Genomic DNA, 26,295 nt, shown 5'->3' with positions numbered 1-26,295 from the left:
CTTAGAAATGTGAACTGTAACACTTTTGAAGCCCCCAAAAATAATAGTCATCTGCCTTTGAGGCAAGTAGGAAAAACAACTAGAATATTGAGACTGTGAAGCAGCAAACCTACTGGCCCTAAGTAGTGGGCTCCCAGTTCACACTGCATTATCTTTAAAAAAAAAAAATTATATAAATATATATATATACACACACATATATATATACACACACACACACATATATATTTGAAAGAGTTACACAGAGGAGAGGCAGAGTGAGAGGTCTTCTATCCACTGGTTCACTCCCCAACTGGCCGCAATGGCCAGAGCTGTGCTGATCAGAAGCTAAGAGCCAGGAGCTTCTTCCGGGTCTCCCACGTGGGTGCCGGGGCCCAAGGACGTGGGCCATCTTCTACTGCTTTTCCAGGCTACAGCAGAGAGCTGGATCAGAAATGGAGCAGCTGAGACTTGCAGTGCCAGCAGCCCATGTGGGTGCCAGTTCAAGCGGCGACTTTACCTGCTATGCCACGGCGCCAGCCCCACACTGCATTATCTTACCCAGAAAGTGAACTCTACACAGGCAGACCATGCCTGACCACTCACTGTTGTCTCCTTGGGAATGAGCCTCATGCCTGGCCCAAGGAACACTCAATAAAACAGGTGAGTCCTACCACACTTTTAGAATTTTTATTCATAAAAGTTCTTAACAGATTAACAGTGTAGTAATAACATACATTCAATGATGATAAATTGACAATTTCATTAAGGTATAGTCAAAACACTTGAAATAGTATGTATCTCCGTATTTTGAAAAGACTAGCCCCTTGTATTCTTTACAAAGTCCAAGACTTTTCCTCTTTGCTTTAGGCCATAAACATGTGTAAGTGCATACACTATTAAATCCATGGTCATGATAGTATGTACTTATGTACCTATATATAAGTACTTTCAGGAGCTCTGACAAGCACAGAGCAAGGTAGGAGGGCTGTCAGTCAAGTAATATGTAACTTATTAGCTTTTCTAGAAGCTTCTCTGACTTTCCACTGACCTTGTGTGAAATCTGTATTCTTTTCACCTGAATTTTTTTAAGTCCATATACTTTTTATGTCCATATTTTACTTGCAATTTACTCTGTTCTGATCACATATTTCCTTATTTCTACAGACTTCACTTCCTCCAGGTATAAATTGGGTAACATCACTAAAGTTAATCACTTTTGTTGTAAGGAATAGAGATGTTTCATTTATGTCAGGTGTTCAGTTTACAAATTACTCCTCACTTGTTCTCAGTAATATTGCTTTCTCAGTTACTTCTTTTATAATCTGAAATTCATTTATGATATCTGCAATTTTGGTGAATTTTTCAAATCCACTGAAAAGAATATCAGTGTGCTGGAAGACTCCTTTCCTATTCTATTTAAGACTGAAGAGAAAATGAATGACATCCAAAGCTCTTTGAATGCATTAACCAGCAAGAACTTACCACCTAGGTGATAATTTCTTATTTCATCCATGAAGGTTTCAAGGTTTGTTAAATACATTCTAAACTTATTACATTCCCTTGATTCTCTACAGTAATAAAACTACCAATTAATACAAGCTATTCATTTAGGCGGCTTAAGAAGGTAAGTGAAGTTTGTCATTTGAATGCAAAGTAATTTTTAGAATGATTCTTTAGAAACCAAACCAAGATAATCATAGTCCAGAAAGTTGTGGAGATTGGATACAAGTGTTTGCCACTGACAGTTAAAAATAAAAAAAAAGCCAACTCTTCATAAGAAATGTGTTTATATAACAAAGAACAAGTTCATCCATTACAGTTACCTAAGGGTGAAGGATAGATTTATACTAAGTTCATGGAAAATGGACTTAAAAGTTTATTTTGATAAACAACTTTTTTTTTTTGGAATACTCTACGCCAAGATAATAGTATGGAAGATAGGAAAGCGTTCCACTTCTAGCTATGTATCAGAATAGACCCCTTATTGTTCCCTACCAAAAAAACACAGAAATGTTAAAGTATAAGAAACATTCTCTTAAATACAAAGTTAGGGGTACTTTGAGTCTAAAATGAAGCTAACTGAACACCAGAGAAGAAAATACCTAAGCTGATGCTGTTCCTGTCCTGGCACAATTTACCAATCTCAATGCCCTGCAAGTTTCAGCTTTAGCATCTATATGGAGAACACTGAACTTGCAAAGGCAGAGAGTGTAGACACTATATGCTCTTCCCTCACCATGAAGCTCAGAGACACACACAGGGTTCTACCTTTAGTGAAAAAGGTATCAAGAAAATATGCTGTCCACCAGGACAGGGATATAATGCGTGAAGTGCATCTGCTCTGGCACAAGACAGTCATCTCTCAGTACTCTACTCCTGACATCTAGAAACCAAAATGCTGAAGCCAAGAAATTAAAGTAAGATTGGTCTTCCATTACCAGTTTGTATCCTGGATGCTCCTCTTCCAATCCAGCTCTCCGTTTCCAGCCTGGGAAAGCAGTGGAAGATGGTCCAAGTGCTTAGGCTCCTGCAGCCATCTGGAAGTCTCAGAAGAGGCTTCTGGCTTCAGATCAGCCAGCTCTGGCGTTGCAGCCATTTGGGGGGTGAACCAATGCATGGAAGACCTTTTTCTCTGTCTCTCCCTCCCTCTGTCTGTAACTCTACCTCTCAAAAAAGATGTAAACAGACATCAAATTCATCTGGAAGGCATTGCTCTTCTTCCAGTTCACTCAAAATTCCATAAGAAAATTCCTACTGAATAACAAAAGTAGGTAAACAGCAGACATTTGAGTTAATGAAACTATACAATATCTGTGACATAAAAGGAATTGAAGTTTAAAAAAAACGATTATGAGAAAATTCATGATCTAGAAGATATAGAAAGTCATCACAGAAAGAACCTGCTGCCATAGAGGACCTTAAATAGGTTATGTTCAGTCCAATATACATTCAAAAATATTGACACTGTGTCTTTGAAAGCTGTAAATCCAGCATTTAGTAACACTGGGTGATCTTCCTAACTATTGAAAATCTGTTTCACAGACCCGTTTTCAAATTGTTTTTAATGTAGTTTTACTATGGTACAGTTACAAATATAAAGTCCTTTTTTATACTGGCAATTAAGTTTTTATACATAATATCTGGAGAACAAGTTTCAAAATGGACCTCACAGTTACAGCATATACACTTGTTCTAATTTATACTAAAGGAGAAACTGTCACTCTCACTTCCATTGCTTTCAAACTAATGCAAATGTCAATGATTCGACTGTAAAGGATACAAATACATACTTGAGAAGAAACAAGTGTTTAGCTTACCAGTAAAGCATGAAGGCAGAACAATAGTATCTGCCATATAGCAGTAGAGAGATTACTTGGGACAAGCTAACCATCTTTGGATGGTCTTTGAATCAAGGATTAAAATAAACACTGCAAAAATGTTCATTTAAAAATACGTATCCTTATGCAAATTCTGTGGGCAGACTAAAAATAAAGTCCAAATATGACTTCTACAAGTTGAATGCCAGGATAATTCATAATCTGAAGGTCAGTCACACCCAAGCTTTCCAACCTGGGAAAAGCCGGCTGAGATTTTTGGGGTCCATGGCCTGCTGGATAAGCAAATTCACCTGTCCACTCACACTGAGCACAGTGCCTTCCTCCACTCCTTTCAGTTTCTCCTGAAGTCTCATCAAGACACGTTCAGCCACTTTGTTCAAACTTTGGTCAATGTCACTAATGAGAAAAACAAAGGTTTCAATGAGGGGAAACAGTTTAAAGGACCTTGAAAATAAAATGTAAACAACTTCCTTCCTAAATACTGCTCACCTCAGATTTCGTTTGCATTCTTGGTCATCTGTATTGGGAGTGGACTGGAACTCAGTTTCATCTTCGGGCCTCTGTTGTAAATACAAAGCTTTCAAAGGATTCATGGTCCAGTCAAAGAGTGGATCATACAGCAGGACCTAAACACAACATAGATAATTAAAAAGTGCATTTTAATCATTTATTTAGAAATAGCACCAGTGTCATGGTAATTGATGGGAGAGGCATAGCTGCTTATTATACACACTTTATGTTTCTCTGTGGAGGAAGCCACAACATTAACTTTAATATTCCAGGCTTCTCATCCCATCCTGAATTCATTCCCTAAGGTGGGGAGTGACATCCCTTGATCCATGTTTCCTGACTGAGTGAAATCCATCTATTGACAGGAGGTAAGCACCATCTACTCTTGACCAGGGTAGTCAAGGGTAAGGGCATTTGTAGGCTCCAATTCTCCATTTACTGTGCTATGCCAAGAAATAGAGGAGGTGTTAGCACTTGGAGAAGAGCACTAGCAATAATCAGGCCTCACCCCTAAGTCATGTTCTCCAATAAAACTTGTTTCAGCAATAACAAACTCAACTCTCTGACCTCTACCTTACTCCTATGGCTCTTTTAATTAGTCCCAAATTTGTGTAGAGAAAAAAGGAGTATAATTTACCAGAATCTCCACACCAAAATCTGAGGCCATCGTTGGGATCTTGAGATATATGTGCAGAGTACAATTGGGATTCCAAAAAAATTGACATGGATAGAGCAAGTGACTTTAGGTCAAATTATAGAAAATGAGGTTATGAGGGAATTTTGATTTTGGATGTTCAGAACAACTAACTGCTCTGGTGTTTAAGAGCAAAAGAATTTTGTTTACTAGTTAGGCTTAAGGTGAGCTGTCCCATAGTTAAGACAGCAGAGAGACAGTGAGGGAGCATTAGGACTAAGCCAGCATGGCCCTCACTTGTAAGCCTTGTTCCTCTAATAATGTTGCTGACACTCTGATCTCCATCTGAACCTACGCAGGGAAAGAGAAGATAAAGACTAATTTCTGATGAAAACCATTCTGAAAATATCATGAGATTTTTAGGGTGTTAAAGTATAGATTTATGTATTAAAGACTAGAAAATACTTACCATGCTGTAACATTCAAGAAATTTGAGGGAAATGGAGGAATTCTCAAACTAATTACTTTAAAAAAAAAATTTGAAAGGGTATACTCTCATCCACTGGTTTACACCTAAAATGTCTACAAAAGCCTGTGCTGGGACAGGCTGAAGATGTGCGCTGGGAACTTAATGTGGGTCTTCCTTTTGGGTGGCCGAAACTCAGCTAACTGGGCCATCATATGCTGCCTTCCAGGGTACACCTCAGCAGAAAGCTAGAATTGGGAGGTGAGCTGGAATTTGAACCTGTTATACTACAAAAGAAGTGGCATCTTAACCGCAAGGCCAAACATGCACCCTTAAAACCAGTATTTTTTCGTGTGTGAAAATGCTTAGTGTGCACCTTATCCCTCTGCTGCAGAGCACCATTCCACATTAAAATGAAGCTGTGCTCTTCACATCAGTGAGTTCCTAGCAAGAAAGTCTGGATAACAAAATCCAAAAATTGCTTATACTTTACCTCCACAATGGTTAACAGAGTTTCCTGAGAATTTCTCATTACTTCCATTGTTTTCTCACAGCATCTGCAGAGTAAAACACAATATAAATATTGATTTTGTTACACACCAATATTATTAATTTAAATATTTAATAATATTAGAATTTAATATTTTGACACTCAAGTGTGGTATGCTGAGACTATTCATAATAATTCCCAAATATGTATCTCAAAAGGCAGAACACTAGGCAGGATGGACTCTCTTCTGAAATGAACACACACACGTAAATATTTCATAAGCCTAGCATTTATAATGATACTACTATGAAACATCTGTTCTTAATTCATACAGGCAAGCTGTAGAGCAACAGGTCTGGAAACAGCTTATGGGGAAAAATGGAAGGTGGAAGTGATGTTTGTTGGCAGACAACTGAGTGGAGCGGGGAACATGTGCAAGCACACATCAGAGTTAGACCAGATTCTAAGTCTGCTTCAAATGGACCCACTGCCCAATCCTAAGGTGCAGTGTCTTACGACCCCAGATGGAGTCAGGAGTTCTCTGGGTATCTGTATTTTATAGGAACTGAACACAGAGCACCTAGGAGTGTGCTCTGACCTCTGGATATAAGCTCTGGGGCTTTGGGCAATGCATTCCTGCTCTGTCCCGGCTTCCATGGGAACACAGCATGGGCAGCAGGCTATTGGTAGAACTACTTGTGCCTTCTTTCGGAACAGCTACGTTTCATGGGGGCTGATGTCATATTTTCTAGTGTCTTGGCATACCTACCTACACTACAGTCCTAAGGGGGCACTGCAAGCACTGCTGCCCTAATGAATGGTTTTGAGAAGGGAATGGGATGCTGGCCATCACGATACAGGCACCACACGCACTGGTGATAGTGAAGCTGGAGCCATGCTGTCACCCAGTCAGCATCACCACAACTCTTCTTGAAGATGCCTTGGGCCTTGCCAACACTCATAGCCAAGTTCACCCAAAGGTTCACATCCTCATCCCAGGTCTCCAGGATGGAGTCCTTACCTACAACAGCAAAGATGTCTTAATAAAGATAGGCCTGCAATGCTGTTTGGTGATTCGGTGACACAGCAATGATGGGGGGAGGCTCAAGGGTGGTAACTGGCCATATGGTGAGCAGACCTGTCAGACTTGGCCAGTATGGCTGCCCAACTGTAGCACATGAGGTAGGCCTCCAAAGCACCCATGGCAGTGGCTTCTGTGGGGTTGCTGATAATGGATGCTAGGTGATAGAACTCCTTAAGTAACTGCAAATGGTAGAATGCAACTGTTACATTCCAGGTAACCAGGTACAGCATGCAGAAAACCTCCACGGGCTGGTAGTCACTTCTGTCTCTCCAGGCAGCATGATGCAGTCCACTCCATCCAGGACCACGCTGGCCACAATCAAGCCCTCAGTACAGTGGGCCTTCTCAATCATGCTTTCCAGCATTTGTATAGCAGACAACAGGCTTCCCAGCCTGGGTATACTGCCAATTCTTCATCAACATCTCAAAACCAAGTTTACCACAGGCCAACCTGATACCATCAGTGGCCTCCAGAATTTCTTCAATCTTCAGAATTTCCTTATTATTGCCAATTTTGCAGATTATCTTTTTCCTTCCTTTCTCTCCAGGACCTTCCTAACTTCATGGATATCAGCTGCCTTGTAGATGAAACAGGCAAACACTGCATCTACATAGTGCTGTACCCCAAAGCTCAGATCCTGAATGTCCCTCTCTGATATGGTGTGCAGGTCCCCAACAGCCCTGGGAAGGTTCAGACCCCTCTTGCTGCCTAGGAAGCCACCGTTCTCCACCTCCATCACCAAGAAGTCAGCATCTTTCTGTTTCATCTTCAAAGACATCCAAGTCCTTTATCAACACAGATCCTGTTGCCCACTTCTACCACCTTGTAGATGTTCTTGTAGTCCAGCCACAGGATGTTTTTGGCACATTTCTCCATTTCCCAGAGTGATCTTGAGAGTGTCTCTCGTCTTCAACTCCACCTCCGCAGGGCTCCTGCACTAGATGAGCCCATATGGATCTCAGGTCCCTTCATGTCCACAGCAACAGCAACAGGTTGATTATAGAGAATGGGGTTAGAAGCAAAGCTGCCTGGGTGCACATTCTTGTGGTACTCCCGAGTTCTAGCAGAGAAGTTCATATGAGCTACATTCATTCCAGACTTAATCACCTCCAGAGACCGGAAGGCAGGGCCAATAGCTCAGATGATGCCAGTGTTCTAGGGCATGACAGGCAGCGAGTCAATGTGCTGGCAGCACACGTGCACCAGCAAGATGTTAATCACAGTCGTACGCAGCTGCTGGGTCCAAATGAATGCAGTGCTGGCTTCATTGTAGGGCTTATGAGGTCCTTGGCTCCAGCTGGACCACTGAGCAGGTGGATCTTGGGCTTGGCCATGCCATTCTGTGCAGGATGCAGTATAGCAGTCTCAAGGTGACCTGCAGCTGATTCCTCTGCCAATACTCTTTGTTTTTGGTTACTGTAGTAATTATTAGCTTACTTTGATGGGGAATCTGCCTCAATAGAAGTTGAGTATATAGACCTATGCTGGGAAAGCTACAAGGAGCTGAAGTTACTTTTTAGCAGGAAGTTATACTAGAACATAAGTTCCTTTTAAACAAAAATGTAGTGTCTATCCCCAACAATGAGCACCTAATAGTTCTCATCAACAAAGAGCTAAAATATCAGTAGTAATCAAATGCAATCAAAACAAAAGTGATCATACAGAAATCAGCAAACAAATGCTGGTAAGGATGTGGGGGAAAAGATACCCTAAGTCCACTGTTGGTGAGAATGTAAACTGGTAGAGCCACTGTGGAATACAGCATGGAGATACCTCAGAAATCTGAATATAGACCTACCATGTGACCCAGCCACCCCACTCCTGGGAATTTACCCAAGGGAAATGAAATTAACATATCAAAGAGTTAGCTATACCTCCATGTTTATTGCAGTGAAGATACAGAATCAATGCAAACGTCTGTCAACTGAAGACTGGATAAAGAAATTATGGGATATGTACACCATGGAATACTACACAGCAGTAAAAAAAATGAAATCCTGTTGTTTGCAACAAAAGGGATGAAACTGGAAAACACCATACTTAGTGAAATAAGTCAATCTCAAAAGAACAAATACCTTATGTTCTCCCTGATCTATGGTAACTAACAGAGTACATAAAAGGCATTCTACTGAAGTAAAATAGGCACTTCGAGATGCAGCGACTTTGAACAGCCCTTGTCTCAACTGCTGAGGAAGGTTTTTTCTTCATACTATTTGTTGAACTCTATAGAGTTAATCGTATATGTATAAAATTAATTTAAAATAGGTCTTAGTAAAAAATAAGAATGGGGGTGCAATATTGTGGTGTAGTAGGTAAAAACCACTGCTTGCAGTGCTGGAAACCCATATGGGTGCCAGTTCTAGTCCTGGCTGCTTCACTTCTGATCCAGCTCTTTGCTATGGCCTGAGAAAGCAGTAGAAGATGGCCCAAGCCCTTGAGCCCCTGCACCCACATGGGAGACCCAGAAAGAACTCCTGGCTTCGGATTGGCCCAGCTCTGGTTGTTGCGCCCACTTGGGTGATAAATCAGTGGATCGAAGACCTCTTTCTGTCTCTGCCTCTCTGTACCTCTGCCTTTCAAATAATAAATCTTAAAAAAAAATAAAAATGGGGGGGGGGGGCGGCGCTGTGGCGCAGCAGGTTAACACCCTGGCCTGAAGTGCCAGCATCCCATATGGGCGGCAGTTCAAGACCCAGCCGTTCCACTTCTCATCCAGCTCTCTGCTGTGGCCGGGGAAAGCAGTAGAATATGACCCAAGTCCTTGGGGCCCTGCACCTGTGTGGGAGACCCAGAAGAAGCTACTGACTCCTGGCTTTGGATCAGCGCAGCTCTGGCTGTTGTGGCCATCAGGGAAGTGAACCAGAGGATGGAGGACCTCTCTCTCTCTCTCTCTCTCTGCCTCTCCTTATCTCTGTGTGTAACTTTTTCAAATAAATAAAATAAATCTTAAAAAAAAAAATGGGAATAGGCGAGGGAGAAGAAAGAAGGGTGGGAGTACAGGTGGAAGGGTAGGTATGGTAGGAAAATCACTATGTTCCTAAAGTTGTATTTATGAAACGCATGAAGTTTTTATACCTTCAAATAAAAAGTTTCTGGGGAAACAAAGAAACAAAAAAACCACAATAAGCTATCTAATCTTACTCCAGTTGGAATGGCTCGTATATTAAAAAAAGTAACAAATGCTAGTAAGCATGTGGAGTAATGAGATACCTTATACACTGTTGGTGGAAATGCAAATTCGTATAGCTGTTATGGAGAACAGAAAGGAAGTTCTTCAGAAAATAATATTTTTTAAAAAGATTTACTTATTTATTTAAAAGGCAGAGTTACAGAGAGGAGATAGAGGACAACAGATTTACCATGTGACCTAGCTATTCTACTTCTGGACATATATATATCAAAGAAGAATAAAATCAACATATGAAAAAGATACCTGCATTTCCATGTTCACTGCAGCTGCATACATATTAGCTAAGATATGGAATCAACCTAGGTTTCCACTAATAGATAAATGATAAAGACATATAAAAACAATGGAATACTATCTGGTGATAAAAAGCAATGAAATCTTGACATATGCAGCAAAGTGGATGGAACTAATGGTCATTATGTTAAGTGAAATAAGTCAGACACAGAAAGACAAATACCACATGATCTTTTCACATATGCAAGTTTTAAAAAGTGGCTCTCAACTGAGAATAGTGATTACTAAAGTATGGGAAATATTAGTAAAGAGGACATAGAAGGAGGTTGTCTAAATAGGCACCAAAATTCATTTAGAAGCAATGAGATCTAGTGTTTTAAAGCATAGTGGGGAGCCCACAGCTAAGGAAGTAGATAATGCAACTGCCTCCCTTGATCAGTTTATGCTGTATAAATGTTTTAAAATAGTTTGCTATACCCCATTAAAATTTAAGTATTATATATTCATCAAAAAGTCTTAAAAAATTTGGACTGGAAAAGAGAGTAGCCAGCACGAGGTGTTAAAGGTAAAGGTGGGCCACTGCCAGAGCCAGAGCAGGTTGAAATAACAGTATGAATGTCATATTAGGTTAAGTCCATTATGGCTGGAAGGATGTCGTATCTATTATTGCTTTTCTTTTTTCAAAGATTTATTTTTATTGATTTGAAAGGCAGAGTTAAGGGAGGGGGGCAGTGAGGAGGGGAAAGAGAGGGAGAGAAGGAGAATATATTCCATCCACTGGTTCACTCCCCAAATGGTCCCAACAGCCATGTCAAAACCAGGAGTCAGAAGCTTCATCCAAGTGTCCAACGTGGATGAAGGGCCCAAACACTTGAGCCATCTTCTGCTGCTGCTTTTCCCAGGTGCATTAGCATGGAGCTGGACCAGAAGTGGAGCAGCTGGGACCTGCACTAGTGCCCATTTGAATTGCCAGCATTGGAGGCAGTGGCTTAACCCACTATGCCACAATACCAGCTCCTCAATCATTCACGTTAACCAGGGTCTTTTCTTTAGTACTGGTAAAGCATGGACATGTAATTCTAGTATTGAGATCTATCTGTACAAATCTATAATCCAAATAATTTTGACCCCAGAAATTTTCTTCCCTCCCTTACGTTTATCACTTACCTTCTGAAAACACCTTCAACACCAGTAATGCCCATGCCATCCACAATATCTCTGGTGAGTCTAAAGGGAACTGTTTCAGGAGTAGGAAGTATTTTACCCTGTTCAAACGCAACCCCTAAAGTAAAAAACATAAGGACATTAGGAAGTTTGACAACTAATTTACCTTCTTCCCAATGACATGTGGATTTTGCAAAGGCAACAAATAATTCAACCCTGAAATTGTTAGTGCCATAATAACTCATTTTTAAAAAGAACCCTTTAGTTTATATTTTACTAATTAATTATATCACGAAATTATTACCTCTGGATTTGAGGTAGATTTCACAGACACTGCTGGATAGGAGAAATGCAGGCAGAACGAAGAGTGGTACACTTTAAAATGCAGCAGATTCATTCTGACAAGATGTTGACTAGAAGCTCTAGATATGCTTCCCCCAGAACAGAGGAGGATCAGACATGAAGAACAAACAGCTATTAAATGGCTAGAATACTCGGGAGAGTGCTGGAATACAGTGTGTGTAATTCTGGGGAGAGAGACCATAGATGGTCTGGCAAACGGGCAAGGGGGAACAACATCAACAGCCCCATCACCCCAGCCCAAATCAATCTGAACCTAGGCTAGCCTTCCTCAAGTGGGGAAAGCTAAAGGAAAAGGCCCTCGAAAGCCCACATTGGCACCAGACACCTGAAACGTCTGCTGCTGGGGAATGCTCCAGACCCCACAGGATCCAGGCCCAGTTGAGGAATTCTTGGGAGGGTGTGCCACTGCATTGCTCCAGAGGGGAAACTTGTATCATGTAGTACCCTCTTCCACCCAGGAGGCTGCAGCATGGCGCCCTTCTGAAAACAATCCCAACCTGCTGTGACTCCACCGCTATCCGTGGGCAATCACCCTCCCAAGCCACTGGAGCAGCTCCCTGCCCGCAGTCCCGAGACAGGAATGCTCTCTGCTGTGGAGGTGCCCTGCCCCCACTGTCAAACAAACCATACTACCTTACTCCCATGGAGGTACTCCATCCCCATTAAGTAAGTCTCCACAATGGAATATTTTGGTCATGAAAAAGAATGAAATCCTGTCTTTTTTAACAAAAAAGATGGAACTGGAGGCCAGTATGCATGTTGAAATAAGACAAATATCGTTTGTTTTTTCTGATTTGTAGTAGTTAATATACAGAGTGCAAACAAGATTTTATATATTTGAGTGAAACTGACATCTTGGGATTTCATTATTATTTACAACCCTTGTATATACTCCTGTAAAACAGTAGTCTTTCTACTTTTTACCTGCTGAACTCTTTAGTGCAGGATTAAGCCTGTGATTATAAAGTAAATTAAAAATATACTACTGCAAACATTAAAAGAAAAAAATAAAGGAAGGAGGGAAGGACTGATGTTCTTAGAATTGTTACCTATGAGTTACACTAAATGTTTACATTAATAAAAATAAATGAAAAATAGTTACAAGCCTCACTAATAGATTAGATCAAGGAAAAATAAAAAGAGGTCATGAACTGAAAGGCAGGTCTTTTGGAATAACTTGGTCAGATAAAAAAATGAAGAAAGCCTTTTAGACTTATCAGACACTAATTATGTGAAAAAAAATTGAATTATGAGGGTTCTAGGAGGTGACAAGAATAGAAGAAGTAACAGCTGAAAATCAATCTTGGGAAAGACATGACACCCATGTCCAGGAAGGTTTCCAAACAGATGTGCTTAATAAAGGTCCTTTTTAGGTATATTATAGTAAAACTGTAAAAAGTTCAAGACAAAGAATTCTATAATAAAACAGCAAAAGAATAGCACCAAGTCATGTATAAAGGAAGCTCCATTAGATGAAAACCAGACTTCTTAGCAGAAATCATAAAGGCTAAAACATCTTAATGACAAACTCAAAGTTCACTGCCAGCCAAGAATATTCTACCCAACAGATGCTAGCTATCAAGGGGCCAGCACTATGGCGAAACAGGTAAAGCCGCTGCCTGAAATGCCAGCATCCCACATGGGCACCGGTTTGAGTACCAGTTGCTCTACTTCCGATCCAGCTCTCTACATGGCCTGGGAAAGCAGTAGAAGATGGCCCAAGTCCTTGAGCACCTGCTCCCACGTGGGAGACCCGGAAGCAGCTCCAGCCTCCTGGCTTTGGACTGGCTCAGCTCTGGCCATTGCAGCCATTTGGAGAGTTAACCATCGGATGGAAGACCTCTCTCTCTCTCTCCGCTTCTTTCTAACTCTGCCTTTCAAATAAATAAATTTAATGACAACAAAAAAAGCTATCAACAATGACCTCAAATGTAAATGGATTAAACTTCCTAAGCATGTAAGAAATTCAGACACACACAGACTGAAGTGATGAAAAAGGATATTCAACACAAATAGAAACCCAAAGTAAGCAGATAAAATGCACTTTAAGTCAAAAATAGTTTTTAAAGAGAGAGAGAGAGACAAACGTCACTAGATAATGATTTAGGGAGCAATTCAACAAAAAGACGTATAACTGTAAATATATATGCATCTATCATGGAACCATTCATTTTTATAGAGGAAATATTAAATCTAGAACAAGGAAAAGGCTTCACTACAACAATAGCGGTAGGCTTCAACCACTTTTACATGGACAGATCAAGCAGACAAAAAAAAATCAATAGGGCCTGGCATTGTGGCACACTGGGTTAAGTCACTACCTGTGATGCTGGGATCCTATATTGGAGCTCTGATCAGTCTTTTTTTAAAACATTTATTTACTTGAAAGGTAGAGTTACAGAGAGGCAGAGGCAGAGGCAAAGGCAGAGGCAGAGAGAGAGAGAGAGAGAATATCTTCCATCTGCTGTTTCACTCCACAAATGGCTGCAATGGCTGGAGCTGTGCTGATCCAAAGTCAGGATCCAGGAGCTACTTCTGGGTCTCCCATGTGGGTACAGGGGCCCAAAGCTTTGGGCCATCTTCAACTGTTTTCCTAGGCCATAGCAGAGAGCTGGATTGAAAGTGGAACAGCCGGGACTCAAACCAGGGCCCATACAGGATGCTGGCACTGCAGGCTGAGGCCTTACCCACTACGCCACTGTGCTGGCCCCTCTGATCAGTCTTGGCTCCAGTCTAACTCCCTGCTAGTGTACTTGGGCAAGCAGCCGAAGACGGCCCAAAAACTTGGACAGCTGTCACACACGTGGCAGACTTGGATGGAATTCCAGGCTCCTAGCATCGACCCAGCCCAGCTCTGACTATTGCAGCCATTTGGGGAGTGAAACAGCATATGGAAGATCTCTCTTTTTCTCTGTCTCTTCCTGTCACTCTGCCTTTCAAATAAATAAAACAACTTTTAAAAAAGAAACCAACAAAGAAACACCGATGTTAAATATATCATATAGAAATGGTCCTAAAAGAGATTAAAGAACACTTTGTCCAATAGCTACAGAATATGTGCTCTTTTCATCAGCACATGGAACTTTCTTCATGGCAAACCCTATGTTAGGTAACAAACCAGGTCTCAAAAATAATAATAAAAATTGAAATTGAATGATGTATCTTCTCTGACTACAATAAAATAAATCATGCTATTGAATGTACAATGGATCAAGGATATCAATGAGGAAAAAAATTCTTCAAACAAATGAAAATACAAATATAATATACTCAAACTAAATTTAGAATATGTGATTAACAGAAGCTGGGAAGGGTGGGGGGAGACAGGTATAGACAAGGAGGTTAGATAAGAGGTACCAAAACCCAGTTGGATAGAAGGAATAAATCCTAGTGTTCTATAGCATAGTAGAGTGACTGCAGTTTACCATAAGCTATTAAGTATTTTATGAAGAACCAGGAGAGAGGAGCTAAAACACTTCAAATATAAAGATATGACAAGGCAATGTTAAATACTCTGATTTAGGCAGAACACACAGTGTACACGTACAGAAGCATCATACTGTGACCACATAAACCTATAAGCATCACATAAAACCTCTAATAATGTCTTAATTACAAAGAAAAAAATAGGGGTGGGTGCTGAGGTACAGTAGGTTAAGCCATGGCTTGGGATGCCCACAACCCATATCACAGTGTTGGTTGAAGTATAGGATACTCCACTTCTGTTTCAGCTTGCTGCTAGAGCATCTGGGAAGGTTGTGGATGATGGCCCAAGTACTTGGGTCCCTGCCACCCACAAGGGAGATCAAGATGGAATTCTGGCTCCTGGCTTTAACCTGGTCCAGCCACAGCTGTTGCAGGAACCTGGAGAGTGAACTACCTGATGGATCTCACTCTATCTCATCCCCTCTGTTATTGTATGTTAAAAATATATAAATAAAACTTTCTTAAAAATAAAAATTTACCTCCTCCTTTGATGGCCCATTCTTTCCACTGGGATCTCACTCACAGAGATCTTTCATTTAGGTCTTTTATTTATTTATTTTTTTTACCAGAGTGTCTTGGCTTTCCATGCCTAAATTACTCTCTTGGGCTCTTCAGCCAGATCTGAATGCCTTAAGGGCTAATTCTGAGGCCAGAGTGCTGTTTAGAGCACCTGCTATTCTATGAGTCTGCTGTGTATCCCACTTCCCATGTTGGATAGTTCTCTCCTTCTTAATTCTATCAGATAGTATTAGCAGACACTAGTCTTGTTTATGTGATCTCTTTGACTCTTAGACCTATCATTATGATCAATTGTGAACTGAAATTGATCACTTGGACTAGTGAGATGGCATTGGTACATGCCACCTTGATGGGATTGTATTGGAATCCCCTGGCACCTTTCTCTGAAGGGAGGAGAGAACTTCCACTTTGACTATGACCTCGTTTAAATAAGACTGGAGTTGGCGAACTCAAAATGCTTCCATAGCCTTGGCAGTTCATGACAAGAGCCTCGGGTGATTACTGACTCCATAAACGAGAGTGTCAATTTGCTAAGTCAACAACAGGAGTCACTGTGCACTTACTCCTCATGTAGGATCTCTGTCCTTAATGTGTTGTACAATGTGAATGAACGCTATAACTAGTACTGAAACAGCATTTTATACTTTGTGTTTCGGTGTGGGTGCAAACTGTTGAAATCTTTATTTAATTTATACTAAATTGATATTCTGTATATAAAGATAATTGAAAATGAATCTTGATGCGAATGGAATGGGAGAGGGAGCGGGAGATGTGAGGGGCACGAGTGGGAGGGACACACAACAAGGTTGATTACTGTCACCAACACCTCAGATCTTGTTCTCCACCAGATCTGCCATTTTAAACTGCAATTTTTTTTTTATTTTTTTTATTTTTATTTTTTATTTTTGACAGGCAGAGTGGACAGTGAGAGAGAGAGACAGAGAGAAAGGTCTTCCTTTTTGCCGCTGGTTCACCCTCCAATGGCCGCCGCGGTAGCGCGCTGCGGCCGGCGCACCGCGCTGCTCCGATGGCAGGAGCCAGGTGCTTCTCCTGGTCTCCCATGGGGTGCAGAGCCCAAGGACTTGAGCCATCCTCCACTGCACTCCCTGGCCACAGCAGAGAGCTGGCCTGGAAGAGGGGCAACCGGGACAGGATTGGTGCCCCGACCGGGACTAGAACCCGGTGTGCCGGCGCCGCAAGGCGGAGGATTAGCCTGTTGAGCCACGGCGCCGGCTTAAACTGCAATTTTAAACTCCAGAGATGTTGATGACTGTGAGAAAAATCACAGGATGACACTATTGGTTCTCTACTATAACAGGATTGTCATCACAGGACAATCCCAAATTGCTTGGCATGTCTTTTTCCCTTTCTAGTAAGGGTGATCTCATGTCCCTGGTACCAGTTTGGGAATTTCATTGTTCTTTTAGGGCCAATTGCCATGTCTCCAATTCTTATTAAATTAGTATGCTTTCTATTTCTCAGCAAAAAGAAGGAAGAAAATGTTAACTTCCTTTCAATTCTTTCCTCTCTAGCTTCAGGCTTCTTTTTAGCACTCACGTTGTCTGCCTTTCTCAGCAGAAAAACTAAGCAGGCCACACTCTAAAGTCAATGCTACCAGACCCTCATATACTTTATAATTTCCCTTGCTATTTCAATTATCCTTTGTTTCTCGCCTGTGTCTTCATTATCTAACACATTCATGCTTCTCTCAGCAAAAAAGCAAGAACCTTCCCTTCTAAACTTCTTGCAGAAAAATTCCACATTCTTACTCTATACTGTATACCAGTAAGTTGTTTACCTCTTATCTTTTTACAATCTGGCTTCCTCCCTTCTTTCCCAGTCCAATGTCCTAGTCCTATAAGATTGATTAACTGTTAAATTCAAAGGCCTGGGGCCAGCCCCATGGTGCAGTAGGTTAATCCTCTGTCTGTGGTGCCAGCATCCCATATGGGTTCGAGTCCCGGCTGCTCCTCTTCTAATCCAGCTCTCTGCTGTGGCCCGGGAAGGCAGTGGAGGATGGCCCAAGTGCTTGGGTCCCTGCACCCGCACGGGAGACCAGGAAGAAGCTTCAGACTCCTGGCTTCAGATCAGAACAGCTCCAGCCGTTGCAGCCATTTGGGGAGTGAACCAATAGAAGGAAGTCCTTTCTCTCTGTCTCTTTCACAATCTGTAACTCTACTTCTCAAATAAATAAATAAAATCTTTAAAAAAAAAAATTCAAAGGCCTATTTTCAGCATTCTAGTGGACCTTCAACTTTCTCTATTAGATAGTATTGAACATGATGTCCTTCACCAAATATTATCATCCCTTGGCTTCCAAAATATCCCTGCTTCCTAGTTTCCATGATTTGTATTATCCCTCATGTTTTTGTGTGACTTGGTATTTTCAGTGCTAACATTCCTTATGATTCAATCTTTAGTCTTCTTTATAAAAGATGTCTAAATAAGATCAGAATCTCCTCCAGAAATCTAGCTGTTAAAGATACTGAAACAGTGTCATTATACTCAAATTCTTTTCTTTCTCATATATCAAACTGTCTAATCCACCTTTAAGTCTTATTAATATTTCAAAATAATGTTCCAAACTCATTACTCATTTTATACAAAACTCCTTTAGTCTATTCCTTAGCTAGAAGTTTTAGCTATCCTCTTTCCCCACTTAGTATCACCAGTGCAGTTTACTACAAAAACAATGCCCCTAAAATCCAATCTCCAATCCAATCTCTACATTAGGCCACATCTACATAATTTCTTATCTGAACTATTATAATAACCCCTAACTTACTTTCCTGCTGCCAGTACTTCTCAAACTGCTACTAAAACTATCTTTCCAAAACATAATGATGTCCTCCTTAAATAATCTTCATTTACTATTCATTTCACAAGTTAAAGTTTGAAGTCTTCAGCCTGACTTTTAAAATACTAATATCATTATATTTCCCAAATTAATCAACTACATGCAAACTTCACTCCAGCCACATATAATGCCTTACCATTCCTACCACATCCTACAACTTAGTTATTCTATCTTTTAAATCTGCTATCTTCAGTCTGGATTATCCTTCATTCTTTTCCTGAAGACCTAATTCAAACGTCACCTCTTCTGGTACATTCCATCCACTTCAGACAGTCAGCTGTTCCTTCTAGCACTACTGTGTTACAGTTCTTTAAAAAAGACCTCTGTGTGTGTGTGTGTGTGTAAGAGAGAAAGAGAGCGAGACAGAGACAGAAACAATGAACATACACATATAAACACACACAGGTTTGATGTGTCTGCCTCATGTGTGTCATGCTTGTAATATCTTGGTAGGCAAACAATATTCCTTGATTAACAAATATTTATTAATAGAATAAAGGTATATATCTTTTATTACTTACCTAAATCTATATGTACAAGTTCTGCTGACTGCTCATTTATCAAGATATTCTGTATATGTCTATCACCAAGACCAAGTATGTACCCAACTGAAAAAAAAAATACCTGAAATCATAAATTTCATCTAGTCTAACACACACTTAGCCATAATTTAAATTTTATTACTGACTTTATATAATTTTTGAATAGTTTTGGTTTTTTAGTTTACTCAAAGGAAATTATGTATATAACTGAACATTTGGAGTTTAACTCAAATCCTGCTATTTAAATTCATGATGTATTTTAAAAATCATAGATGGATTGCTAACATTTTCTCTTTATTAACACGCACACATTTAAAAATATTAGCATTTTGAAATTTAGTGTGATTGAAGTTGAGACCTGAACTAAAACAATATATTACATGCATTCAGATTTTAGTTTCTTCAGTAAAACCTTCTGCTTAATGACTTCTATTCAACTCAAATTAATTATTAATTTGTAATATATGTATACCTCCAGGAAAAACTGCATTTCGGCTTTTTAGACAAATATTGACATGATAATTTGCTTTTTAACACAAGGAGAGACCTTATAGAGTTACAGAAAAAATATTTAGGTAGTCAGGATACCTGGGGGTCTGGCTTCTTATGTCATCAACTAGAACTACTTGCTTGTTTATAAACTAAACTGGCTGAATCACAATAGTAATTTCTCAGTGTGGAAGAGAGTTTCATAATTACTTGGAAACTTTTACAAAACATACATGCCCTCCCTCTCTGAGACATGATATGTAAGAGGTGGAGGGCATGGTCTTTAGTTAAAAATCAATAAATTGGATGATCTCTGATGTTCCTTCATATTAGTTCTCAAAACTGTAAGTTTGCTAATTGCTCTGTCTAGCTTTCCAATTTCTTGGAAATTACAAATCCAAGTCAAAATATATGCTGTGCACTCAGTATTTACATATAGATATCAAGTTTCTATTCTGAAAGCAAATGCTATAAAACAGAATCACTCATTGAATTATAGAGGTTCTGTATAAAGGAATAATAACTAGGGGCTGGTGCTGTAGTGTAGTGGGTAAAGCTACTGCCTGCAGTGCCAGCATCCTATATGGGCTCTGTTCAAGTCCCAGATGCTCTACTTCCAAACCACTCTCTGCTATGGCCTGGGAAAGCACTAGAAGATGGCGCAAATCCTTGGGCCCCTGCATCTGCTTGGGAGACCTGGAGGAAGCTCCTGGCTCCTGGCTTTGGATCTGTGCAGCTCCGGCCATTGTGGCCAATTGGGGAGTGAATCAGCAGATGAAAGACCTCTCTCTCTCTGCCTCTCCTTCTCTCTCTATGTAACTCTGCCTTTCAAATAAATAAATATTTAAAAAATAATAAGAACTAAAGGAAATAAATCAAATAGAATTATCAGAGAATTTATCTTCCAAAGAAAGACTCAGAAAGTAATGCATTTAAGGAAGAGAAAATAATCTATATTGACTATAAAACAAGGAAGAAGAAAAACCAGTCTTATTTCCCTACCTTGGAGTACAAGTCTCTTTAGCAGAAGCTATAGAAAACTATGGTTAGAGTTAGGAATCAGGATAAAACACCACCACCACAATGACCTCATGATTTAGGATAGTTTGGTTCACCACCACCACCACCACCACCACCACCACCACCACCCCTCCCTGAAACTCAGAATGTAAGAAAGCACTGAATGAGATATACAAAGATTACCAATAGAAGAAGTGGCCACACTGCGAGTATAAGCCAATCGTTTCTCAAACCAAACAGCTGGATCCAAGAATTTTTCCATGCAGAAGTAACGGAAAACTGGTTGAAAATGTTGGCAGATATTCATGAAGGTTTTGTATTTCTCTTCAAAAGACTTCTTTTGTATTTCCTTTAAATAGAGCACATAAAAAATTATTTTCTTAATACTGTGTTCAACTAATTCATGTCCACTATATTTCTACATGAAGAAATGATTGCTACAGAGGCAATGAAGAGATGAACAGACTATTTTACCCATAAAAAACTCATTACAAATGATAATCTGTTTAGGATTTTTGTATTACTCTTAAGGGAGGGAGTCACAGCAACAGTGACTATTATTTGTTTTAATTAAATTCTGTGAATGTGACTTAGGTGGAAGGAAACAGCAAAATGCCAAATATAGCTCCAGAGAATCCCATGTGGCATCCTAGCACTAGGGGTGCAAAAAGAAACAGAACTGAGGAGGTACTGATGGAAGGCAAAGCAGCTGACACAGATCTCTGTTCTCCAAAATCTTCTAATACTTTCCCGAGGCTACATTTGGCTATTTCAGTGAACTCCACTGCCACATACACACTGATGACCTCTACACCTGTCTCTGACCCAGATACCACTGTCAAGTTCCAGTTTAGGTGCTTCTTCAACAGCCTACTCAAAATCTTCCCCGAGATCATTTCCAAAGACAAACAAATATTTCTTTTATCTTTGACAAACCTCAGCTACTTGCTCCTTCTTCAATTTAGTAAAGAGCCTCACCATTCACCACCCAGACAACTGGGAAGCACTGACTTCTCCTTTTCCTCCATCTCACTTCTAATCAAACCCTACACAGCTGCCTCCTTAATATTTCTGGCATTTATTCATAAGTCTCCATTCCTTCTATTATTAGTCTTAGTCATATTTCATTTTATCTCATGTCTCTAGTCTTCTTTCTAAAAAATATAACCCCCAGTGCTGTCAGTTAGGCTTCTAAAATCCAAGTCCGTTTTACCATTACTCTTAAAGGTCGTCTATTGCCTATAACATAAAGCCCAAATTACTTAGCATGTCATAAGCAACCTTCTATTTTTTGACTGAAAACTACTACTCTAACCCCATCTATCCACCCTTCCTCAAAGGCCATACTTTGTTCCTTTTGCTTTTTTGCTCCTTCTGCCTGCAAAAGCAATTCATTTACAAAGTTAGCTGAAACACCTTCCTTCTATGAATCTAAATTTCTCTACTACTATTCACAGCAGGCAGAACTAACCAATTCCTCCTCCATGCCTACAATATATCCTTTGTATCCCATACAGACCTCTATCACACTGCCTACAGGACTTAGCATATATTTTTCAAAAAAATCCAACAGAGACTGGCGCCGCGGCTCACTAGGCTAATCCTCCGCCTGTGGCGCCGGCACACCGGGTTCTAGTCCTGGTTGGGGTGCCGGACTCTGTCCCGTTGCTCCTCTTCCAGTCCAGCTCTCTGCTGTGGCCCAGGAAGACAGTGGAGGATGGCCCAAGTGCTTGGGCCCTGCACCCGCATGGGAGACCAGGAGGAAGCACCTGGCTCCTGGCTTTGGATTGGTGCAGCGCCGGCCGCAGCGGCCATTTGGGTGGTGAACCAATGGAAAAGGAAGACCTTTCTCTCTGCCTGTCAAAAAAAAAAAAAAAAAAAAAAAAAAGCAACAGAAACCACAATAAAATGAAAAGTAAGTGGATTTGGAAGCTGTAAAGACAAGTTTTAAATCCTTGTTCCACTGCTTATTAGCTCACTGAGTAGGGGCAACTTAAATTCTTTGAACTTCTTTTAATTTTACAATAAAGGCAGAAGAACGAGGGGAAGTCTCAGCATAATGCCTGGTATATAGGAGGCATTTGATATATGTTGCTGATGTGGCTAATGAACTTTAGATCAGATGGTCAGAATAATAGGGCAAATGTCTTGGAAGTCTCTAGATCAGTTAAATACAAAAAGGTTGTAATTTTTGTTTTAGCTAGTGTTTTTGTTTGTTGTTATTAAAATGAGCTTACTCCAAAGTGAACACAAATCAACAAATATGGAATAATATTTAAATTTCTCATCTGACAAGGATTGACAATTTACATAGTTTTTTTTTTTTTTTTTGGACAGGCAGAGTGGATAGTGAGAGAGAGAGAGAGAGAGAGGAAGGTCTTCCTTTTTGCCGTTGGTTCACCCTCCAATGGCCGCTGTGGCCGGCGCATCGCGCTGATCCGAAGCCAGGAGCCAGGTGTTTCTCCTGGTCTCCCATGCGGGTGCAGGGCACAAGCACTTGGGCCATCCTCCACTGCACTCCCGGGCCATAGCAGAGAGCTGGACTGGAAGAGGGGCAACTGGGATAGAATCCGGCGCCCCGACCGCGACTAGAACCCGGGGTGCCAGCACCGCAAGGCGGAGGATTAGCCTGTTAAGCCACAGCGCTGGCCGATTTACAGTTTTAAAACCTTTCTTTTTCACTCACACTTTCATTCTGGAAAGTTTACTTTGTTTTACTTAGTATCTTTAAGAATTATCTCACGAAACTGATACTTTCTTTATAATATTTGCTAGCTATGACCTTTATTGAGCTATTAAATAATCCTGCATTAATTTTTAATTCTGAGTGCCACTCACCATCATTTTCTTTTGGCATTGAAAGGAACTGAAATCTGTTGGCCTGTATCTTTTATGAGCACCACCTTCACTGTCAATAAGAAATTCACCAATAGGGACAGTTCCTGTGCACCATTCAAGAACACCACTTCGCTGAGACAGAGGAACCACCTGAAGGTAAAGATTAAATAACTTAATTTAATGGAAAGCCATTAAAGAGCATCTAATGATTATTCCTCTATCAGAGTCAGGATGAAGTATTTTTTCAAGTTCTATTAGTAATTTTCTGTCCATGACAAAGTTTCTTGGAGGAAAGCAACTAAAAATAGACTTCAGCTCTTAGAATGTGGTTTTTTTTAACCCTGCTCCTTAGACTTCAAGGGGTTTGACCACAATTCTCTGGAAGGTCACGCTTGTTAATAATACTCATTATCTCAGTGATTTACCCATACTTTGATCTTTCAGCACAGAAGTTTAACTGTTTTCCTTATACTTTCAGTGTCAATTAAATTTGAGGAATTTCACTTTAGGAAAAACTACCCATGCATGTGGTCTCAATTTTGATTTAAGTTAATGACATTATGTATATTCTTACCTTATAGTTTTATTATTTTCACCAACAGAAAATATATTCATAAACAGAAAATGACTAATTTTATTAAAATTATGACATACTATTAACATAGAGTGTAGAAAATCATATTACCAAATGCCATTTTACCCATTAAACACCTTCATCAAATCTAAGATTTTCTCATGTTTTCTTGGATAGAAATGAAACTCCCTTTGTACCCTTTGCTGATTCCATGCTCCTCCCCATCATCCAGGTAGTTCTAACCGGTTTATCAGGTTCATGGATATTAGGCATATTTTATTTTCAAAGCTACATAAACATAAAACAGTTGTAAGCTTTAAGTAGGGTTATTGTACTATATGTATAATTCTACATTTTGCTTTTTTCGTAATACTGTTTTATATTAAGCTGACAGTACATTTAAGTCATTCCTTTTAATAACTTTATTGTGTAAACACTCAATTATCCAATTTGTTGTTTATATCTTAACATTTACAGTGTCTCCAGATTACTCTGATACACTCTCAAATTTCTCTGATACACTCTGAAATTTCTCCATAACACTGTTAAAGTGTAAACAGTCTATTGCTAACATACTTCAGTTTCTCAGGGTATATACCTAGCAGTGAAATAGCTAAATCATGAGGGACTTAAATCTTCAACTTAGCTAACCATATGTTACCAAGTAACTTTGTAAAGTGATTGTAGCAATTTGCATACATACTGGTAGCTATTCCATAGCTTTCTCAACATTTTATATTTTTTCAATGAGGTGCATTGTTTCATCTCAAGGTGGTTTTGATTTGTATTTTCTAGGTTATCAGTAGAATATTATTTGATAGATTTACTGGTCATTCAAATATTTTCTTCTTATATATTGCCTGGTTGTGTTTGTGCTCCTTATTCTTTTTCCTATTTGTTTGACTATTTACTGCTGGTATCTAAGAGTTCTTTATATATTCTTAATATAAACTCCCTATTGTTATTATTTGTTTTTTTGACAGGCAGAGTTAGACAGTGACAGAGAGAAAGGTCTTCCTTCCGTTGGTTCACCCCCAAAATGGTGCCACGGCCGGCGCGCTGTGCTGATCTGAAGCCAGGTGCTTCCTCCTGGTCTCCCATGAGGGTGCAGGGCCCAAGCACTTGGGCCATCCTCCCTTGCCTTCCTGCGCCACAGCAGAGAGCTGCACTGGAAGAGGAGCAACCGGGACAGAATCCGGCACCCCAAGCCGGCGCCGTGGCTCAACAGGCTAATCCTCCGCCTTGCGGCGCCGGCACACCGGGTTCTAGTCCCGGTTGGGGCACCGATCCTGTCCCGGTTGCCCCTCTTCCAGGCCAGCTCTCTGCTGTGGCCAGGGAGTGCAGTGGAGGATGGCCCAAGTGTCTGGGCTCTGCACCCCATGGGAGACCAGGATAAGCACCTGGCTCCTGCCATCGGATCAGCGCGGTGCGCCGGCCGCAGCGCGCTACCGCGGCGGCCATTAGAGGGTGAACCAACGGCAAAAAGGAAGACCTTTCTCTCTGTCTCTCTCTCTCTCACTGTCCACTCTGCCTGTCAAAAAAAAAAAAAAAAAAAAAAAAAGAATCCAGCACCCCAACCAGGACTAGAACCCGGTGTGCCGGCGCTGCAGGCGGAGGATTAACCAAGTGAGCCAAGGCGCTGGCTACTCCCTGTTGTTATTAATACCAACCTTATTAACATTTTATTTTCTTAGTTGGTCATTTACCTTTACTGTATCTAGTCTATACATTTTTAAAATTTATTTTGATTTTATTTGAAAGGTAGACAGAGACACATATATACATACACATATAAACAAATGGAGAGAAACAGGCATCATCTGTTGGTTCACTCCCAAAATGCCTGCCAACAGACAGGATCTGGAATTCAATCCAGGTTTCTCAGGTGGGTGGCCAAGTTAATCGAGCTATCATCTGCTAGCCAAAATATGCAATAGCAGAAGCTGAACTGGAAGCACAGTAAGCAGGACTGAAACCAGGTACTTTTATATGGGATTTAGGAGTCTGAGCAGTGACTAACTGTTGTACCACTTATCCCTACACAGTTTTTTATTTTAACATATTCATGTTGAACTGTTTTATGTTTTAAGGATGTCTTTGATTTATGAACATGTATTTGTTGACAGTCAACTGATATTTTTGAATGTCTTCCTATTTAAGACATGGTATCTCCCTCATTTTAGTTTTGTATTTATTATTTTTTGTTTATTTCTCTTTTTTATTTGTCAATTTTGCTTTCATTTTTTTAAAAGATTTATTTATTTATTTGAAAGGCAGAGATGCGGAGAGAGTCAGTCATCTCCCATCTGCTGGTTCACTCCCCAGATGGCCGCAATGGCTGGAGCTGTTCTGATCTGAAGCCAGGTGCTTCTTCCTGGTCTTCTACACGGGTGCAGGGGCCCAAGGACTTGGGCCATCTTCTACTGCTTTCCCAGGCCACAGCAGAGAGCTGGATGGGAAGTGGAGCAGCCGGGACTCAAACCAGCACCCATATGGGACACCGGCACTGCAGGCG

The 26,295-nt window shown here is 40.4% G+C and overlaps 1 protein-coding gene and 1 pseudogene across 1 annotated transcript in view; both read right to left on the bottom strand.

Moving 5' to 3' along the window:
• Nucleotides 1-239: 239 nt before the first annotated feature.
• The window catches only part of ATM (ATM serine/threonine kinase), a 156,645-nt gene continuing 130,589 nt past the window's right edge, over nucleotides 240-26,295 (bottom strand). The window contains 7 exon segments of the mRNA XM_062196965.1: nucleotides 240-3,716; nucleotides 3,810-3,946; nucleotides 5,424-5,487; nucleotides 11,096-11,210; nucleotides 18,839-18,925; nucleotides 20,552-20,717; nucleotides 23,207-23,356. Coding sequence (XP_062052949.1) covers nucleotides 3,533-3,716; nucleotides 3,810-3,946; nucleotides 5,424-5,487; nucleotides 11,096-11,210; nucleotides 18,839-18,925; nucleotides 20,552-20,717; nucleotides 23,207-23,356 — 903 coding nt within the window. The 3' untranslated portion in view covers nucleotides 240-3,532.
• LOC133764880 (pyruvate kinase PKM-like) lies at nucleotides 6,190-9,109 on the bottom strand (annotated as a pseudogene).

This window comes from Lepus europaeus, chromosome 7, assembly GCF_033115175.1.
Source record: "Lepus europaeus isolate LE1 chromosome 7, mLepTim1.pri, whole genome shotgun sequence".
Classification (NCBI taxonomy): Eukaryota; Metazoa; Chordata; class Mammalia; order Lagomorpha; family Leporidae; genus Lepus; species Lepus europaeus.
Note: the sequence above shows the minus strand (reverse complement) of the source record. Positions and strands in the feature narration are given on the sequence as shown.